The 20,727-nt window shown below is 36.6% G+C and overlaps 1 protein-coding gene across 4 annotated transcripts in view; it reads left to right on the top strand.

The window, feature by feature from the left end:
- THADA (THADA armadillo repeat containing) overlaps window positions 1-20,727 on the top strand; it is a 359,204-nt gene that overhangs the window by 84,056 nt on the left and 254,421 nt on the right. For all 4 annotated transcript variants that reach the window (XM_032177807.2, XM_032177809.2, XM_058428959.1 and 1 more), the window contains 2 exons: window positions 3,798-3,920; window positions 17,377-17,468. In XM_032177807.2, coding sequence (XP_032033698.1) covers window positions 3,798-3,920; window positions 17,377-17,468 — 215 coding nt within the window. The remainder of the gene's footprint in view (window positions 1-3,797; window positions 3,921-17,376; window positions 17,469-20,727) is intronic.

Genomic DNA, 20,727 nt, shown 5'->3' on the forward strand with positions numbered 1-20,727 from the left:
ATTACATATATATTCTCCCAAACTATGGTTTCTCTTTTTACTTTGTGGTCTCTATTATTATGTAGATATTTTTAATTTTAATAAAATAGGTCAGCTTTCTCCTTTATGGGTTGTACGTTTGGATCTTACTTCAGAAATTATACCCCAAGATCAGGAAAATATTTTATATTTTCTTTTTCTTTTTCTTTTTCTTTTTTTTTTTTGAGATGAGGTCTCACTCTGTGGCCTAGGCTGGAGGGCAGTGGCACAATCTTGGCTCACTGCAACCTCTGCCTCCCGGGTTCAAGCGATTCTTCTGCCTCAGCCTCCTGAGTAACTGGGATTATATAGACTTCCGCCACTATGCCCTGCTAATTTTTATATTTTTAGTAGAGACGAGGTTTTGCCATGTTGGCCAGGCTAGTCTCGAACTCCTGACCTCAGGTGATTCTCCCGCCTCGGCCTCCCAAGTGCTGGGATTACAGGTGTGAGCCACTGCATCCGACTGAGAAAGATATTTTATATTTTCTTTTAAAAGTTTTGAAGTTTTACTTGTCATAATTTTATATAAATGAAACCATATTTTTTTTTTTACTGATAGGATCTTGCTCTGTCACCCAGGCTGGAGTGTGTGCAAGTCTTTATATTACCTGTAATTTGTCTTTGTTTAGTGCAAAGTAAAATAATTTAATGTTTGCCGTTTGGATAACTAATACAGAGACATTTCTGATATAATACATCCTTTTCTTCTTGATTTATACTGCCTCTATTATGTGTTTTCATAGATAGGTGGTTCTGTTTCTGTGCTGTCTGTTAATCTATCTTTGGAGCAAAACCACTACTTTATTTTTGTTTTTATTTTTTTGAGACGGAGTCTCACTCTGTCACCCAGGCTGGAGTACAGTGGTGTGATCTCGGCTCACTGCAACCTTCACCTCCTGGGTTCAAGCTATTCTCCCACCTCAGCCTCCTGAGTAGCTGGGATTACAGCTACTCAGGTGTGCCACCACACCCAGCTAATTTTTGTATTTTTAGTAGAGATGGGGTTTCACCACGTTGGCCAGGCTGGTCTTGAACTCCTGACCTCAAGTGATCTGCCCGCTCAGGCCTCCCAAAGTGCTGGGATTACAGACGTGAGCCACCACACCTGGCCTAAAACCACTATTTTAATTATTGTGTCTTTATAAAAAGTTATAATATCTGGCAAGGTGAATCTCTCTTTTTTTGTTTTCCCTTCAGAATGACCTTGGCTATGTTTGTCCTATTGCTATTTGATAAAAATTTTAGAATTAGCTTGTTAAACTCAATAAAAAGCCCTTTTGGAATTTTGGTTCGAATTTAAATGTATTGATTTATTTGGGAAAAATTATCTTTTTAAGTATTGAATCTTCCATGAGCATGGCTTATTTCATTTATTCAGATCATTTTATGTCATTTATTATTTTTTAAACTAATTCCCATAAAAGTCTTTTTTTTTTTTTTTTAGAGATGGAGTTTCGCTTTTGTTGCCCAGGTTGGAGTGCAACGGTGCAATCTCGGCTCACTGCAACCTCCGCTTCCTGGGTTCAAGCAATCCTCCTGCCTCAGCCTCCCGAGTAGCTGGGATTACAGGCGTGCACCACCACGCCCAGCTGATTTTTTTATTTTTAGTAGAGACAGGATTTCGCCATGTTGGCCAGGCTGGTTTTAAACTCCTGACCTTAGGTGATCCACCTGCTTCAGCTTCCCAAAGTGCTGGGATCACAGGCATGAGTCACCATGCCCGGCCCATAAAAGTCTTATAGATTATTTTTGAGATTTATTTCTATTGTCTCATTTTTTTGCAATTATGAATGGTACTTTTAAAAGATTATATTATCTGTTGCTGTTTGAGAAGAATGCAGTTAATTTTGGGGTTATAATTGTGTTTATATTCAGCAGCCTATCAGAATTGCTGTAACACAGCAAATGACTTCTCTGTAAATTCTTTTGGATTTGTTTTATGGATAATCATATCTTTGACAAATAATGCTGTTTGTTTTAACTTTCTAATTTTTAGTTTTTTAAAAACAGTTTTTATTGTACTTTGCTGCTGGAACCTGTAGTACAGTTTGGTATAGAAAGAGAGAGAGCAGGCATCCTTATGTTGTTTCTGATCAATCTGCTGCAATTTTTAATCTACCCATTATCTTATTAAGCAAATTGAATTTTATTGAATATTTTTTGCATCTTTTGAGATAAATATGTTTTCTTCTAGAATTTGCAGGTGTCATGAATTGTATTGATTTTTCAATTTAATATTATCTTTGCATTCTTGCATATCTCACTGGTTTTCTGAGTGAGACTGGCCTGTGGTTTTCCTTTTTGTGCTGTTCCTGTCCTGTTTTTTTAAATATGCATCTTTTGATGGAATTATAGTACATATACAGACAAGTGTACAATTCATATGTGTACCTCAGCACAGTTTCACAAAGTGAACACATTTGTGCAGCCATCAAGAAATAGAACATTTCTAGCAACTGAAAGCCCCCTCTTGCTCTCTTCCATTCCACACCCTTCTCTCCAAGAGTAGCCACTAGCCTAACTTCCAATACTCTAGTTTTAGTTTTATCTTTTTTTTTGAGTTTTACATAAATGAGACCATACATTATTATTATTTTTTATTTTAGAGGTGGGATCTTGTTCTGTCACTCAGGCTGGAGTGGAGTGGTGCAATCATAGCTCATTGTAGCTTCAAACTCTTTCATAATATTTTTTATTTGTGCCTTCTTTCTCTCCTCTCTTCTTGGTTAGTCTTGTCAGGGGTTTATTTCTGTTTCAGAGAATCAGCTTTTGGGTTTGTTAATGCTCTTAGTTGTGTGTTTGCTATTTTAAAAGTTTCTGCTCTAAATTTTTATTTTCTTTCTGTGTTTCAAGTTTATTGTTGACTTTATTGGTCACTTACCACAATCATTCTAGCCGTTTAAAAAAATAGAAGTATTTGAGATGTACAATTTTTTTGAATTTCACTTAAGCTGCATCCTACAAGTATTGATATGTAGGTAGCATCTTCAAAATATTAAAAAAAAAATTTGACCAGTGTTTAATGTGCTTGAAAATGTGCCAATTTTAAGCATTTTTTAGGCCGGGTGCAGTGGCTCACGCCTATAATGCCAGCACTTTGGGAGGCCAAGGCAGGTGGATCACCTGAGGTCAGGAGTTCAAGACCAGTCTGGCCAACATGTTGAAACCCTGTCTCTACTAATTATACAAAACTTAGCTGGGCGTGGTGGCACATACCTGTAATCCCAGCTACTCGGGAGGCTGAGGCAGGAGAATCGCTTGAACCTGGGAGGTGGAGGTTGCAGTGAGCCGAGACTGCACCATTCTACTCCAGCCTGGGCGACAAGAGTGAAACTCCATCTAATAAAATAAAATAAAAAATAAAGTTTTTTTTTTTAAGTTTCTTAATTCCATGGTGATCAGAGCGTAATCTATAAGTTATTCATTACTTGGTATTTGTTGAGACTTTATTTGTGGCTAGGTATGAGGGATTTTAGAAAATAAACGTTTTATGTGTGCTCAAAAAGAATGTGTTGTCTCTGTATTTTAGGTGCAGGCTTCTACGTATGTCCATTGGATCAAGCTTTTTTATAGCATTGTTTGAATCTTACTAATTTTTTGTAAAATGGTTTATCAGTTACTGGATGTGTTTTATTAAATCTGATATTTCATTTGTGGATTATCCATTTCTTGTAATTCAGTAAATTTTTTGTTGTGAGGCTGTACTATTGGATATGTGTAGATTTAGAATTGCCACAGTTTTCAACCCACAACTGATTTTGAACTTCTTGTTTTAGGTTCATGCTTTAAATATCCTTAGAGCATTATTCAGAGATACACGCCTGGGAGAAAATATTATTCCTTATGTTGCTGATGGAGCTAAGGCTGCAATTCTGGGTTTTACATCACCAGTCTGGGCAGTAAGTGCTGTCACTATTTATTTTCATTGATTTAATTTATGCTTCTGAGTAGGTTTTAATAAACTAATCTTTCACTGGATGATAAAAAATATTTCCTGCCCTTTACCATGAAGTTTCTTAGAAATCTTTGGATCAAGCTACATTTTTGATTCTTGATATTTCATGGTTCCATTTTCACTCATTTGTTGGCTTATTAGCCGTCTTTGTTTTTTTTTTAATCATAGTGATTACTTTAGGGTTTACAGTATGTATGTTTAACTTACCACAGACTACCCTCAAGTGATATTACACCATGTCACTTAAAGTATAAGAACTTAATAATAGTGCACTTCTGTTTCTCTCCTCCCAATCTATGTGCTGTTATTGTTACACATTTTACTTTTATGTGTTTTGTAAACTCAGACTACATTGTTGCTATTTTTCTTTGAACAGCCAGTTATATTTCTTTCTAATTTACCACTTTAGCCGTTTTTTTAAGTATATACAATGCAGTGGCATTATGTGCATTCACAACAACATTTATCAGCACTGTGCATTTCTGGAACATTTTCATCATCCCGAGCAGAAGCTCTGTACTCATTAAACACTAACTCCCATCTCTCATCTCCCTCACCCCTAGTAACCTCTATTCTCCTTTCTGTCTCTGTGGATTTGCCTGGCCTAATACCTCATATAAATGGAATCGTACAATATTTGTCCTTATGTTATTGGCTTCTTTCATGTAGTATATGAAAGGTTGATCCATACTGTGCGGGGTGGGGGCGTGTGTGTATATTGGTTTATCAGTATACACACATCCCTCATTTTCTTTTTTTAATTTTTATTTTACGTTAAGTTCCAGGATACATGTGTAGAACTTGCAGGTTTGTTACATAGATATAAGCTTGCCATGGTGGTTTGCTGCACCTACCAACCTGTCGTCTAGGTTTTTTGTTTGTTTGTTTGTTTTTAATTGAGATGGAGTCTCGCTGTGTCACCCAGGCTGGAGTGCAGTGGTGTGATCTCAACTCACTGCAACCTCTGCTTCCCGGGTTCAAGTGATTCTCCTGCCTCAGCCCCCCGAGTAGCTGGGACTACAAGTGGATGCCACCACGCCCAGCTAATTTTTGTATTTTTGGTAGAGAGAGGGTTTCACTACGTTAGCCAGGCTGGTCTCGAACTCCTGACCTCGTGATCCGCCCACCTTGGCTTCCCAAAGTGTTGGGATTACAGGCATGAGCCATCATGCTCAGACTGTCATCTAGTTTTTAAGCCCAGCATGCATTAGCTATTTGTCCTGATGTTCTCCCTCCCTTCCTAACTCCAACAGGCCCTGGTGTGTGTTGTTCTCCTTCCTGTGTCTATGTGTTCTCACTGTTCAACTCCCAATTATGAGTGAGAACATGCAGTGTTTGGTTTTCTGTTCCTGTGTTAGTTTGCTGAGGGTGATGGCTTCCACCCTCATCCATGTCTCTGCAAAGGACATGATCTTATTCCTTTATATGGCTGAATAGTATTCCATGGTGTATATGTACTACATTTTCTTTATCCAGTCTATCATTGGTGGGCATTTGGTTTGGGTCCATGTCTTTGCTATTGTAAATAGTGCTGCAATAAACATACGTTGCATGTATCTTTATAGTCGAATGATTTATATTCCTTTGGGTATATATCCAATAATGGCATTGTTGGGTCAAATGGTATTTCTGGTTCTAGATCCTTGAGGAATCACCACACTGTCTTCCACAATGGTTGAACTAATTTCCACCAACAGTGTAAAAGTTTTCCTATTTCTCCACAGCTTTACCAGCATCTGTCGTTTCTTGACTTTTTAGTAATCACCATTCTGACTGGCGTGAGATGGTATCTCATTGTGGTTGTGATTTGCATTTCTCCAATCATCAGTGATGCTGAACTACCACATTTTCTTTATCTAAATTCATCTCTTGATGGACATTTAGGTTGTTTCCACTTTTTGGCTATTATGAATAATGCTGCAGTGAATTATAATGTATAAATTACCTGAGTCATTTTAGTTCTTTTGGGTATATCATATGGTAATTCCATGTTTAACTTTTTGAGGAATGAACAAACTTCTTCCCCGGCAGCAGCACCATTTTATACTCCCGTCAGCCATGCACAAGTTCCAGTTTCTTTACATCTTTACCAATACTTATCTTTTTTTTTTTTTTTTTGATAGTAGCCATCCTAATGGGTGTGAAGTGGCATCTCATTCTGATTTTGATTTGCATTTCCCTAATGATTAATTATGTTGATCTGGAAACAATCAACTCTGAGTATCTAAATGTGTCTGTATTTTGGATGCTGTGGACTCTGGTATTAGTGTGTTGAGTTAGTGCTACAAATAAACTCTATGAAAAGTTGAAAAAACGAGATACTCGCAAAACATTGAAATGGAAGAGGTTAAATACTGAGTCACATTTTCTTTTGTAATATGGTCACTGTCCAGAAGCATTTTGATTCAAAACTTTAAAGATAGTGGGCAATACCCAGTACAATTGTTGGATTTAAGAAAGTAATTTTTCATGTGTTTTCTTATGATTTCTGGGAGAAACCTTATAGTTTGTTTTCCTATATCATTGTGTCTTCTAGAGTAAGGAGAATAATTATAGATGCTTGAAATGTGGCTTAAAGTAAAAAGTCTGACAAAGGGAGAGGAGAAAAGAAGCTAGCTCTTAATACATTACCTGCAGAGTGGAGTATTTACTAGAAAGTCAGGCTTTCCAGTTCGTAAGCTGCACAAACCATTTCTTACCTGTATGATAAGCCTCTAATTGAGAGTAAGTATTTTGCAGTGAAAGCCAAAGGCACAGACTCCCATTTTGAAGAGGAATCCTTTGAGGTTGCCAACTCTTGCCTAGAAAATTGTGCGTCTTCCTGTAAGAGATACACACTTCTGGAATTCTGTCTAAGAGCATTGCATAACTACTCTTGAGGACACAGAGTTTACCTTTTATACTTACAGGAAGTAGAGCAATGCTTTTATACCTGTCAGTAGAGTCAGAGAGGTAGGAATGTGGCTTGACCATCAGGAATACTGGAGATCATAAAAGTGATTGTCAGAAATATCAATATTGCTTTCTTCAAGCCATTAGTTCCAGATGAACCAAGAAATATTTTCCATGAAAGGACTTTCAGAGAGTGAAGCCTGGTGATTCGTCTAACTTTTTAGTAAAATTCAAACTATCAGAAATGAGTGATTCATTTTTTTTTAAAAGACTATTTTTTGAGACCCTAAACAGTAATACATGTGCACTGCAGAAATTTTGAAAGTAAAGCATAATAAGAACAGTAAAAGTCACCTGTTAAATTACCATACAGATATGAGCATTCTGATTAATTTCTTTCTCTTTTTTTATGTGTGGGCTTTACATGTGCATAGTACATGTATGCATACATATCCACAAAAGGCTGCATAAATACATATAAGTGTTTTTATTTTCTTTCTAATTTCATAATACTAATAATTTTATTTCTTGGGATCTTCCTTTTTAACACTTTGTGAAGGAAACATTTCTGTTTAGTTTGCTTTACTAGAGGAAATAAATATCATAGCTATAATGATCAACACTGTTACTAATATTATCAATAGTTATATTTTCTTCTGTATAAAAATCTAATCTAAGATTAAATTTATAAGTCAACCTCTTTAATGGATGTGAAGAAATATTCACTTACAAAAACCATTTACAAAAGCATTCTCTGTTGAAGTGATTTTAAGTGTGATTTTTCCTTAATGCATGTGAAATATGGTTTGATTTGCAGAACTTTGATTTGTACACATCCTTTTAGGAATATAACTGTGCCTAAAGCTGGCTACATCTGTACTTTTGACTTAATTGTTTTTCCTGATAAGTTAGGGAGAACACACATGTAAAATGAACTTAATTTTAACTTGCAGTAAAGAAACATTTTTCAGAAAGCATTCATGTATATATTTAATTTGTTTTTACAGACTCCTTAGTCTTTTTCTTATTGAAACCATACAGATCTCTCAAACTTTGCTACCTAGTAAGCATTTTTAAAATACAGAGAAATGTAGTATGTAAATATTTTCGGCATTAGATGTATCTACTCACTGTATTGTAGACGTTATGTTAAGCACTAGAAATACAAGGATAGATAACACATAATCATAATAACGGCTGTCTTATTGAGTATTTCTCATGTACCTGGCATAATTTACATTGCATTGATTATCTTAGTAGGTTCTATTATCCAGGTAGGTTCTGTTATAATCCTTATTTTACAGATGAAGAAAACAAGGCTCAGAGACATGAAATAACTCTGCCTAAGGACATAAAAGCATTACCTTTCCGACTCCAGAATCTGTGCTATTGTAGAGAAGAGGTTTGAGTATTTTAGGAATACAAAGAAGGTGCATTTTACCTACCTTCTAGGGTTTTGGCCCTATTTTCTTAGGAAACAGAGCTGGAAGTAAAGCCTGGATCCTAACATCTTATTGAATGATACTAACCAAGACCAGCAGGAATGAAAGAAAAAGGGAAGTGAGGCAAGGAAAGAAGAACGATATTACCAAGGGAACTTAATCTTGCAGAAAATCTGAGCTGGTTGTCTTGTACATGGTACATCTTCTAGCCAGACCATGTGAAACTACCACCTTTTGGAACAGCCCAATATGTTTGTCTTTTACTGGTCAAAGTTCATCCTTGGGGCATTACCACCATTTGGGCAGGTGTTGGCACAACCCTTGGGCAGGTGCTAGGGAAGCCAGATCCCATGTCCAGTGATGTGGCATCTCATCTGAGTCTGAAAGTGGCTGGATGAACCAGAGCCTCCATGGATATAGTTGGGACAGACCTGAGGTTTGAAATAATGACTTCTACTGTGTTGAAAAGCCCTGCATGAAAGAAATTTATAGCAGGGAAGTCATGGGATGTGATTGATACCGGTAAAAGTGGAGACTTGATTGTAAGATAGCAAGAGGGAAGGAAGAAGACCAATCAGGAAGCTATTGTAAAAGTTCTGACAAAAGATGGTGGTGGCTCAGCAAAAATGGTGAGAAGTGATAGTCTTTAACATATTATTTATATTAAAAATATTTCAGAGATTAAACCAACCAGTTTAGTTAAAAATCTAAGTTAACAGAAAGTAATCTGTGGAACCCGAGAATTTACTAGGCAGTTTTTGTTTAAAAATATCACTCATCTCTCTTTATTATGTTCAGTGACTAGGGGAGGCCTGATCTTCTTTCCCTGCATCCTCATCCTCATTGCAGGACAGGCAATTCTCAGCTTTCCCAGTGGAGCCCGCCCAAAAACTCCACTGAGTATGCCACTTTGAGTCTTTCTAAGACCCACACTGGGTTTATTTTTATTTTTATTTTAGACGGAATCTCGCTCTGTCGCCAGGCTGGAGTGCAGTGGCATAATCTCATCTCACTGCAACCTCTGCCTCCTGGGTTCAAGCGATTCTCCTGCCTCAGCCTCACTAGTAGCTGGGACTACAGGCGCATGCTACCACGCCCAGCTAATTCTTGTATTTTTAGTAGAGACGGGGTTTCACCATGTCAGCTAGAATGGTCTCAATCTCTTGACTTCGTGATCCACCCGCCTCGGCCTCCCAGAATGCTGGAATTACAGGTGTGAGCCACCACGCCTGTCCTATATTTTTATCTGGTGTATATTTAGCTTGCTTCCCTCAGGCTAATCTGGTTCATAGCATGCAGTGGGTTTCAAAGTAGGGTAGGAAAAAGATCCTCTCAGATCTGCCCAGTAGTGCTGCCATGCCATGGCTACTCTGTGCTTCTCTTGGCACCAGCATCTCCAGGCCCTCTGATAATTATGAGGTTGCCACAAGGGTGCCACGCTGAGAGCTGTGTACTACTGAAACCTAGCTATGCTCTATTCATTGTGCCGTGTGCCTTGGCATGGAGCTTCATTGACCTAGAGGAAGAGGGACCTTTTTTCTAATTCACTCATATGTACTATATGGGCTAGTTGAAACCCTGTCTCTTTTTTTGTCTGCTCATAGGTGAAGTGTCTTGCTACTTTGGAAGAGGGTCACCAGAAACTCTAGGACATGGCTGGCCCTCCCTTTAATCATAGGCCCAGAAATCCCAGCACAGTTTTCCTGGATTACAGATGATAGACTTGTGACCCAAAGTTTTAACTGTCTTTTCACAGTTGCATGGCTAAGAAGTGATGGAAGGCGAATTAGAACCCAAATCTCATTTAGTTTTTTCAGAAAATATTTTTTTCTGCTACCACGTACACAAGACAAAATATTAAGTGTCATATGTGGATCCCATCCTTAAGAAATTGACTGCCTATTAAGGATAAGGTGTATGGTGTGTAAATGACCATATTACATAGTGATTGCACATAGTAGGCTGTCCATTCATACTTTTCAAATATTTTTCAAGGGAGCATTTCTATTATATAAGAAAAGCTATATACATAGATAAGAAAAATATACACATATATACATGTGAACACACACACAGGCTTTGTGTAACCCAGTTTTAATTACGTAACTGTTCTGTATTTTTTTTTTTTTTTTGATACAGAGTCTCACTCTGTTGCCCAGGCTGGAGTGCAGTGGCGCCATCTCGGCTCACTGCAACCTCCACCTCCCAGGTTCAAGTGATTCTCCCGCCTCAGCCTGCTGAATAGCTGGGATTACAGGCACCCGCCACCACGTCCAGCTAATTTTTGTATTTGTAGTAGAGGTGAGGGTTTCACCATGTTGGCCAGGCTGATCTTGAACTCCTGACCTCAAGCAATCCATCTGCCTTGGCCTCCCAAAGTGCTGGGATTACAGGTGTAAGCCACTGCACCCAGCGCCTTCTGTATCTTAAACAAGTCTACATGAAAGCTTTTTCACCCAAGCAAGGAAAGAAAAAGTTATACACTCTGTGAATAGAAGAGAAAAATTTTGGTAACAGTTGTCAGTTTGCAGTCGAATTCCAAGTTCCTATCAACCATATATTTAGGGCTTGATGGAGAAGGAGGTCAGGAGCAGGAAGTGTTTCCCTCGTGAGAAGGTTAGATTTTAGCTGGGATTAAAGTCATGCATTACTTAATGACAGGAATTAATTCTGAGTAATCTGTTGTTTGGGTATTTCATTGTTGTGTGAACATCATATCGTATACATGCGCAAACCTAGATGTATAGCCTCCTCCACACCTAGGCTGTATGATATAGCCTGTTATTCCTAGGCTACAAACTGTACAGCATGCTATCATACTGAGTATGCTACCATGCTGAGTATGTAGGCAGTTATAACACAGTGATAATTATTTGTATATCTAAACATAGAAAAAGTACAGTAAAAATACGATATTATAATTGTATGGGACTATCATTAAATATGTGGTCCATTGTTGACTACAGCATCATTTTGTGGTTCATTACAGCTATTATCATTTCTCCATTTTTAACTTTACTACTACCTACCCTTTTCTGTCTTTACTCTCCTTTTTACTTATTAATGGCAATAACTGTGGTTACTTTTGCACCAACCTCATATGTTTTCCATCCATCCTTCCAAAAAGGGACATGGTTTTATTGCCAATACTACTAATGTATTACTCACATTAAGATTGCTATCAATGATTCATATTAGCATTTATTGTCAGTGAATTAGGAGTCGGTAATGCAGTTTGTTAGTCACAACCTCTTTCTCAATTCTTTGTCTACTTCAGTTTCCTTCTTGTTAGCTTTGTTTATAGTGGATGGGAACAGAAAATATGGATGAAATACTAAAACATAAATACCTGAAACAGATATCCTTGAACCATTCATACTGTCACACAGAAATCTAGGGGACACTCTTCTGTCTTAAGTAGGAAGTAGGCTTTCATACCAGTTATTTTGCTCTATATTTACAATAACTCTTTTAAATGTTCTTCTGTGTAACTTATACAGTTCTAAAACAGAGTATGTATTTTTCAACCTACAAAAATCAGTTACAGTAGTCCCCTCCTCAAATTTGAGGAGGATACATTCCAAGACCCCCAGTGGATGCCTGAAACCATGGTTAGTACTAAACCCTATAGATTATATTTTTTCCTTTACATACATACCTGTGATAAAGTTTAATTTATAAATTAGATATCATAAGAGATAACAATTATAACAATTGACCATAATAAAAGTTAAGTGAATGTGATTGCTCTCAAAATACCTTAGTGTACTATACCACAGGTAACTGAAACCAAAGAAAGCAAAACTGCCAATGAGGGAGGACCATTGTAATGTAATATACCGTGTGAATAGACTCAAGAACAAAAACCACATGATTAAGCAGATACAGAAGAGGCATTTGACAAAATCTAATGCTATTTTATGTGAAAAGAAACTAAGAATGGAAGGGAATTTCTCAACTTCAATGGAAAATCCATAGTCAACAATATACTTGATGGTAAAAGACTGAAATCTTTCTCTCTAAAATCAGGAACAAGACAAGGAAATCCACTCTTGTCACTCCTATTCAACATTGTACTGGAGTTCCTAGTAGGCCAACTAGAGAAGAATAAAAAATAAAAGTTATCCAGTAAAGGAAGATGCAAAACTATCTCTATTTTCTGATGACATGATCTTAAATATAGAAAATCCTAAGGAATCCACACACATGCAAATTAAAGCTTGTCTATTAGCAAGGTTTCAGGACAAAAGGTCATCATACAGAAATTGTACACTAGCAATGAAAAATCTAAAAATGAAATTAAGAAAACAGTTTCATTTATGATAGCATCAAAAAGAATAAAATACTTAGGAATAAATTTAGCAAAGGAACTGCAAGAGTTGTTCACTGAAAATTATCAAACATTTTTTGAAGAAATTATAGGCCTAAATAAATGGAAAGATCTCCTGTGTTCATCACTGGAAGACTTAACTATTGTTCAGATGACGTATTCCCCAAATCTATAGATTCAGCACAACCTCTGTTCAATCCCTTCTAGCTTTGTTTTTTTTTTTTTTTTTTTTTTTCCAGATCTTAAAATACATATGGAAATGTGAGGGACCCATGATAGCCAAAACAATCTTGAAAAAGAACAAAGTTGGAGGCCCCACAGGTCCCAATTTCAAAACTTAATGCAAAGCAACAATAAATTAGAGATTGTGGCGTTGACATAAAGATAGGCATATAAATCAGCAGATTAGGATTGATTGTACAGAAATAAACTTCCACATTTAATAAAGGTGCCAAGACAATTCAGTGGAGAAAGAATAGCCTTCAACAAATGGTACTGGGTCAACTGGATATCCACATGCAAAAGAATGAATGTGATCTCCATCTCATACCATATTCAGATGACTCAAAATGTATTAAAAACCTGAATGTAAAACCTAAAGCTATAAAACTTTTAGAAGAGGACCTGGGTAAATTTTTGTACCTTGTATTAGGTAACATTTAGTTAGATATGACACCTAAGGTACAAGCAATACAAAAATTGATAAATTAGACTGGCAACGAAAAAAATTGATAAATTAGAATTGATCAAAATTAAAAATGTCTGGCTGGGCATAGTGGCATGCACCTGTAGTCCCAGCTACTCGGAAGGCTGAGGCTGGAGGATTGTTTGAGCCCAGGAATTCAAGGCTGCAGTGAGCTATGATTACACCACTGCACTCCATCTTGGGCGACAGAGCAAGAAGCTGTCTCTAGAAAAGTTAAAAAAAAATTTTTTTTAACTAAAGCTTAACCAGCATCAAGAAAAAAAATGTTTTTCAAAGGGCACAATCAAGAAAGTATAAAGACAACCCACGGAATGGGAGAAAATATTTGCAAATTATACATCTGATAAGAGTGGAGTGTCCAGAATATATAAAGAACTCTTATAACTCAATAATAAACGACAACCCAATTTTAAAACGGACAAAGAATATTTATCTCCAAAAAAGATAGGCCGATGGCCAGTAAGCACACAAAAAGATACTTAACATCATTAGTCATTAGGGAAATGTTACAATTAGTTACCATTCCATGCCCACTAAAATAAAATGCATGGAAAATAACTAGTATTAGGGAGGATGTGGAGAAATTGGAGAACTGGTGAAATTGGAACCCTTATACATTGCTAGTGAGACTATGAAATGGTGCTACCACTTTGGCAGTTCTTTTGAAGGTTAAACATAGAGTTGCTATATGACCAAGCAATACCACTTCTAGGTATATAGACATGAGAAATGAAAACATGTTCACACAAAAACTTGTACATGAGTATTCTTAGCAAAATTATTCATAATATTCCAAATTGGAAATAGCCCAAATGTCCATCAAATGAAGAACAGATTTTAAAAATATGGTATATCTATACAACGGGATATTATTAAGCCATGAAAAAGGAATAACATACTGATACATGCTACAACATGGGGGAACCTTGAGAACATTATGCTAGGTGAAAGAAGCCAAACATAAAAGGCCACATATGGTGCTTTCCTACTGCAGGAGAATAGGGAGTGATGACTAACGGCTCCCGAGTTTCATTTTGAGGTAATGAAAATATTGTGGAATTTAGTTAGTGGTGATAGCTTCACACTTTGTGAATATAGTAAAAACCACTGAATAGCATCCTTTAAAATAGTAAATTTTATGATATGTGAATTATACCTCGATTTTAAAAAGTAATTTAAAAGTGATTTTAAAACAATCATGCAGTCACCTTTGGAGGTTTGTATGGCATGAACTAATTATTCTGAAAATGATCAATATATGGAAATAATTATTTACTAACTGATGAACAGGGTAACCAAATAGCAGATGAGGAAAAGCTTTAAAAAAATAAAGTTTTTCTGAGGATGTAAATGATTAATGCAGAAGGCCTATAGAATATCGTGGTTTTGCTACACCTAATGGAAAATGTAATGATCATCGTTGATTGCTAATGAGGGCACTTTATAAGGGATGTCTTAGTCCCTTCGGGCTGCTATAACAAAATACCACAAATTTATTTCCCACAGTTTGGAGGCTGGGAAGTCCAAGATCAATATGCTGGCAGATTCAGTGTCTGGTGAAGTCCTACTTTCTGGTTCATACATGGCACCTTTTAGCTGTGTCCTCACATGGTGGAAGAGGTGAGGCAGCTCACTGGGGCCTCTTTTATAAGGGCACTAATCCCATTCGTGAGAGCTCTACCCCCATGACTTAATTATTTCCCAAAGGCCTCCACCACCTAACTCCTTGGAGGTTAGAATTTCAACATATGAATTTTGGGGGAACACAAGCATTCAGACCGTATCAGGATGGATCAGGCAGATAGGATTGGAACCCTCTGGTCCATCTTAATATTACTAAAAAGACATTATGTGTCTCCTGCCATCAGGCTATTGAATCAAAGGAGTTTTGTTTCAGAGGGTGCCCATTCACTTTGTAAAATAGTCCTCTACAGTTTTGTTTAAGGTGTGCATTTCTCAACATCTCCAGGCACTCCTGTTTTAATTTTACTGCACCTGGCAGCCTTTGTCAGGAAGTATGGCTTAGGGCAAGATGGAGTCTGTGTTTCTGTTTTTCTTTTCTTTTTGTGTTTTTGTATGATTTCTGAGAGGAGAGAAGGTCCCAGATGTCTTTACCAAGTCATCTTAGCCCTAAAAGTCTTTGAGAACTACCTCACTAGATCAGGTAGAAGATAATCCAGACCTGAATGAGGGCAGAGATTATATTCATAAAGTAACAGCATTTGTTATTTGGGGATTAAATTAGGCAGGGCACATAGTAGGGCCTCCATCGATGTTTGATGGCTATTGAATGAACGTAATTGAATCTGTTCAGTTTTAGGGTTTTATTGCAGCTTTGATATGGATTGTGCCATTATATCTGTAAAGTTCACTTCTATGGTTACCATGCATGACTTGAGTCAGTTCTGGGCTTCTAGAGGAGAGGTTACAAACTGGTGGCCAGTAGGACAAACTAGCCCACCACTGTTTTATTTGGCCTTCATGGTGTTTTTTTTTTTTCCTTTAATTTCCTGCCAGCATTTCAAAATAGATTTCACATAAAAACCAGGGTTTCTGGCTTCTCTTGAAAAAGCAGATGATCTGGCAAAACTGGACTTATATTTCCTCATGGCAGCAACTCAGCTGACACTGACTGCATTAGACCAAGTCCACTGCTGCCTGTGTCACTCACTGTTCCTGTGAGCATTTGAGCTTGTGACTCTAAGGGCAACGCTTTCAGGAAGCTGTTTTCTAAATCTTAACGTTGTTACTTTTAGTGATCTTTCTACTTATATTGCTATTTAACACACCATGTGGTTGTGTCACTTACTTAATTAGAGTATAAGGTCTGTAATACCAGTAAGTATGTGTTTTCTGTTTCTGGATCTTATCCATGGTGCTGGTATAGGGCCTTACACACTGTAGCAAGGTGAGTACATATATATCTCTACACTGATTTGACAGAGTAATTGAGGAAGCCTATAGTGCCAAAACAGTCAAGACCCTTTTATGATCTTCCAAAGCATCTTGACACATTGGTTTGGAAAAGATAGCGAAAAGATTATTATCATCTTGGAGAAATAATTTGTGTTTTTTCATGATAATTCCTGACTCTTATCTTTATTAATGTTATCAGATAATTTCAGTATTGAAATTACTTGATAAGTTACTTGCATTGTGAAGCTGATAAGCAACATTTTTGATGTTAACTATTTTCTTGGCCATATTAATTACCTGGATTCTTTGAAGTTAGGAATTTTGGATTTTCTTTTTGTTTTTTTTAAAGACGGGTTCTCACTCTTTTGCCCAGGCTGGAGTGCAGTGGCACAGTCATAGCTTACTGCAGCCTCAAACTCCTGGCTTTATGCAGTCCTCCTGCCTCAGCCTTCTGACTACCTGGGACTATAGGCATGTGCCATGGCTATAAAAACAACAACAAAAAAACAAAATCAGGAACAAAACAAACAAAAAAATCTCTAAAAAAATACTTTTTTTTTTTTTTTTTTTTGAGATGGGGGTCTTACTGTATTGCCCAGGCTGGTCTCAAACTCCTGGCCTCAAGCAATCCTTCCACTTTAGCCTCCCAAGTAGCTGGGATTACAGGTGTAAGCCACTGGGCCTGGTTCTTTGAAGTTAGGTTTTATAAGTATTTTCTCATAGGTAAAATGATTTCAGAAAATAAGTGGAAAGAGCTGAGGTTTTACTGCGATATTCATTGTCAGGAAGAATATAGAAAAATGAATTTTTAAAAAAGTGTTATTTGGTGCTCTAAGTGCAGAGATACAATGAAAACTGTTGATGGTAATATTAGGAATATAGGAAAAGGCTGTGTTGTGTGCATGTGATTGGGTTGTAGAGTTCAATTTAAGTCATTGAATCGATGACTGTAAAGTTTTGTTTTTTTTTAATTATTTTATGAACACAAATCTGTCTTTTTAGCTTCATGCTAGCCAGTTAGGTAATGATTTTGAATCATCTAGTTTGAACATTGTAAATGTTGGTTTCATGCCAAGAATATTTAACCCTTATTGTGTTTTCATTTGTACATTAGGTGCGAAATTCATCCACACTTCTCTTTAGTGCCTTGATCACAAGAATTTTTGGAGTTAAAAGGGCAAAGGATGAACATTCCAAAACAAATAGGTAAGCTCCATTTCAGGCTAACTTTACTTTTTTTTTTTTTAATGCAATATTGTCCTGGCCAAAAACAAACTTTGAAATTGTGCGTACTGTTACAGATTCATCTGGAGCATAAAACTATAAAAATACTATAATGAATTAACCTATGCTGCCAAGTTATAAACCCTTGGGCAAAAATATCAACTGTTTAATAAGCGGACCTTTCAAAGCAACAAAAATTTAGCAGGGTAGCAAGGGGTGAAATGTAGAGCTTGTTTCTCCATGCAAAAGCTAGTGTTTTTTTTTAAATTGCATCTTCTTTAAGTATTCCTGAAATGTCTTAACTTTACTTGTATATATTATCCTAGCTTGTATAATATCTTTAATTTTATAGGTGGAAGTTTAAATGTTTGTGATCCTCTCATTAGAACATCTCTCACATTACCTTTGCATTAAACTCTGGTACTAAGAGGAGCACCTATGTGTGTTAACCACAAGAAATAAACAGTGCTTTTTACTTTTGGTCTTTAGTTTTATGTTTACCCTCTAATTTGTTTTTGTCTTAACAAAACAGCTTTTTTGTTATGCCTGAAAAGAAACCTGTGGAACTATTTTGATTTTGGGTAGTTTTTAGATAAAAATGCACAAGATCTGATCTGTTTGTTTTTAAAGAAGAAAAGCTTTGAATAGTTGTTCTTTAGCACTTAAGAGGATTTAATGGTAATCTAATTGACTTGCAATTGTTAACACTAGATGTCACTGTTGCTGCACGTTTAATTACTTCCTTAACTTTATTTAGGATCCAGTTTGGCCTGGTGGTCTTTCTCTTGAGGATCTAGAGTTATATTCAAAGCCCTATTCCCTTCTTACCTAAAAAAGTCATTATGCTTCATATTTAAGTTTTAAGCTAATGTTTATTGAAATGCATTTTTGTGTGATGGAACTAAATCTTAGGAGTTAAAAAAATATGAAATCATTTTGTGATGTAGTAGTGATAATTCTAATGAAACCTACTATGGTATTTCTGAACTATCATTTAAATTGCTTCTTGTCACCCTGTAACATTCACCAAATATTTAAAAGGAAGGTAACTGGCTGTAAGTATAAATCCCTTGAGCATGTTCAGGCAATATCAGAGAGCTTTTTAATTTTTTTTTAACTGAGTATTTTTTTTTTTTTTTTTTTTGAGACGGAGTCTCACTCTGTCGCCCAGGCTGGAGTGCAGTGGCGCAGTCTCGGCTCACTGCAAGCTCCGCCTCCAGGGTTCATGCCATTCTCCTGCCTCAGCGTCTCCGAGTAGCTGGGACTACAGGCGCCCGCCACCACGCCCGGCTAATTTTTTTGTATTTTTAGTAGAGATGGGGTTTCACCGTGGTCTCGATCTCCTGACCTCATGATCCGCCCGCCTCGGCCTCCCAAAGTGCTGGGATTACAAGCGTGAGCCACTGCACCCGGCCTTAACTGAGTATTTTTTAAATAAATAAAACATTACTCTTGTGGAGGGATGATTATAATTTTTATTTTTTAGCCTGTTCTTAAAGAAATTCTTCCTGTCACTAACTTGAAATCACTAATATTTGTTTCTCCTTAGCTTTGTCTATTTTGTTAATAATTCTCCAGTGTGCTACAGTTTAAAACAGTTGGGTCATGTTATAAGGCCTTGATAAATACTGGTATAAATGAAATATGATATTAAGTCATCAAACAAGTAAAATTAATGTTTAAAACTGAACTTGAAGAAAATTTTTTTTTGTTTTTTATGAAGTGACTCTTGAATGTATATACAAATATATATACATTTTACTATGTGTAGGAGAAAATGATCAGAAAATGAGAAAACCTCATTTAGGTTGTATCTGAGGGAGGAAGAATATGGCAGTGATACCATACAATTTTAATTTTTTGCCAAAGTTACAATGATGGAAACTTCCATTATAAATTTATTCCTCTTGGATAGGAAAGATTACAAAATATATAAGGTTTCTAGAAAAAAGGAAATAGGAATGAGACAGTTTTTAACTGTGAAGAATGTGAGAGCTTTTAATTTTAGTAATCTGAAGATCGGTATGGACCATTATGTGTACAAGGCTTCTGTTCCCTGTTTAACCCATGAAGATATATTTCTTGGCAGCTCCCATTAGGTTTGCTTTGCAAAACCTTTAGTCTTAAATTTGCAGTTGCTTGTGATGGTTCTTTTAGTTGTAGTTTGTTTAATTATGTCACTTTTTGTTGAAATGTTTATATGCCTGTTCCTTCCAATATTAACTTCCTGAAGGAAGGACCTTTTTCATCTGTTCTGTGTACGTAATGGACACTTTAAGAAAGCTAGTAATAATGATACCTTGGTTGGTTACTTATCCACCGGATAACTAACCTCAGCCGGTGACACATCTCACAAGTCAGTTGTTTCCTTTCACAACCACAGATTGTCCTGCTCGCAATTTGGAAATGTGTGTTCTTGGTCAGAGGGAACTGGACATAAAAAGAACATCTGATTTTTCCATCTAATGGGAAATAAAGGTCTAACTTGGAGTAAACAAACCTGGTTTCTAGGCATTTTGCTGCCACTGGAGATGACCTTAATAGGCCCCCTTATCCACTTTGCACTTCAGTTTCTCCATCTATATACCAGGAATAATAAGGTCTGTGCTGTGTACTCCTAGGGCTATTGTGAGGATAAAACAAACTATTAGAAGTTCATTTTCTTTAAAATATTGGAAGTCCTAGGCGATTAGAGATATAGTTTAGTTTTTCTTTCTGTTACCACTTCTGTGATTGTACTCATCTGATTGTCTTGCTCTTAAGACCGTGCTTTTTGAGGACAAGGTCAGTATCTTTACCATTCTTGGGTACCTAGAGTCTAGCATAGTATCTGGCGTATAGGAGGCATATAGGAATAATTACCTAATGAGTAAGCACATTTTGTTACTAGAGGAGAAATAAGAAATCTGGTTTCTACTCCTGCGTTTGTTACAATATAACCACTATAATCAACTGAGACAAAATAGCCAACCTCTCTGGGCTTTGGTTTTCTTCTCTGTAAAATAAGGTTTGGAATATCCCTGAGGTCTTTTCTTTCTTTAAAATACTAAAGTAAGGCTTTACATAATGTTACTAGAATTGTAAGTTTGGTAAAATGATGTATTCCCAGTGCCGTAGAACAATCCCTGTCACATAGTAGAGACAAGAAATTCCTGTTTCATATATAGAGAAAGAAGCAGAGGATCCTTTGTAAGTGTGTAGAGTGTACCTGTAATGACTGAATTTTTACACCCATTAGTCT

This window comes from Hylobates moloch, unplaced genomic scaffold (assembly GCF_009828535.3).
Source record: "Hylobates moloch isolate HMO894 unplaced genomic scaffold, HMol_V3 SCAFFOLD_15, whole genome shotgun sequence".
Taxonomy (NCBI): domain Eukaryota; kingdom Metazoa; phylum Chordata; class Mammalia; order Primates; family Hylobatidae; genus Hylobates; species Hylobates moloch.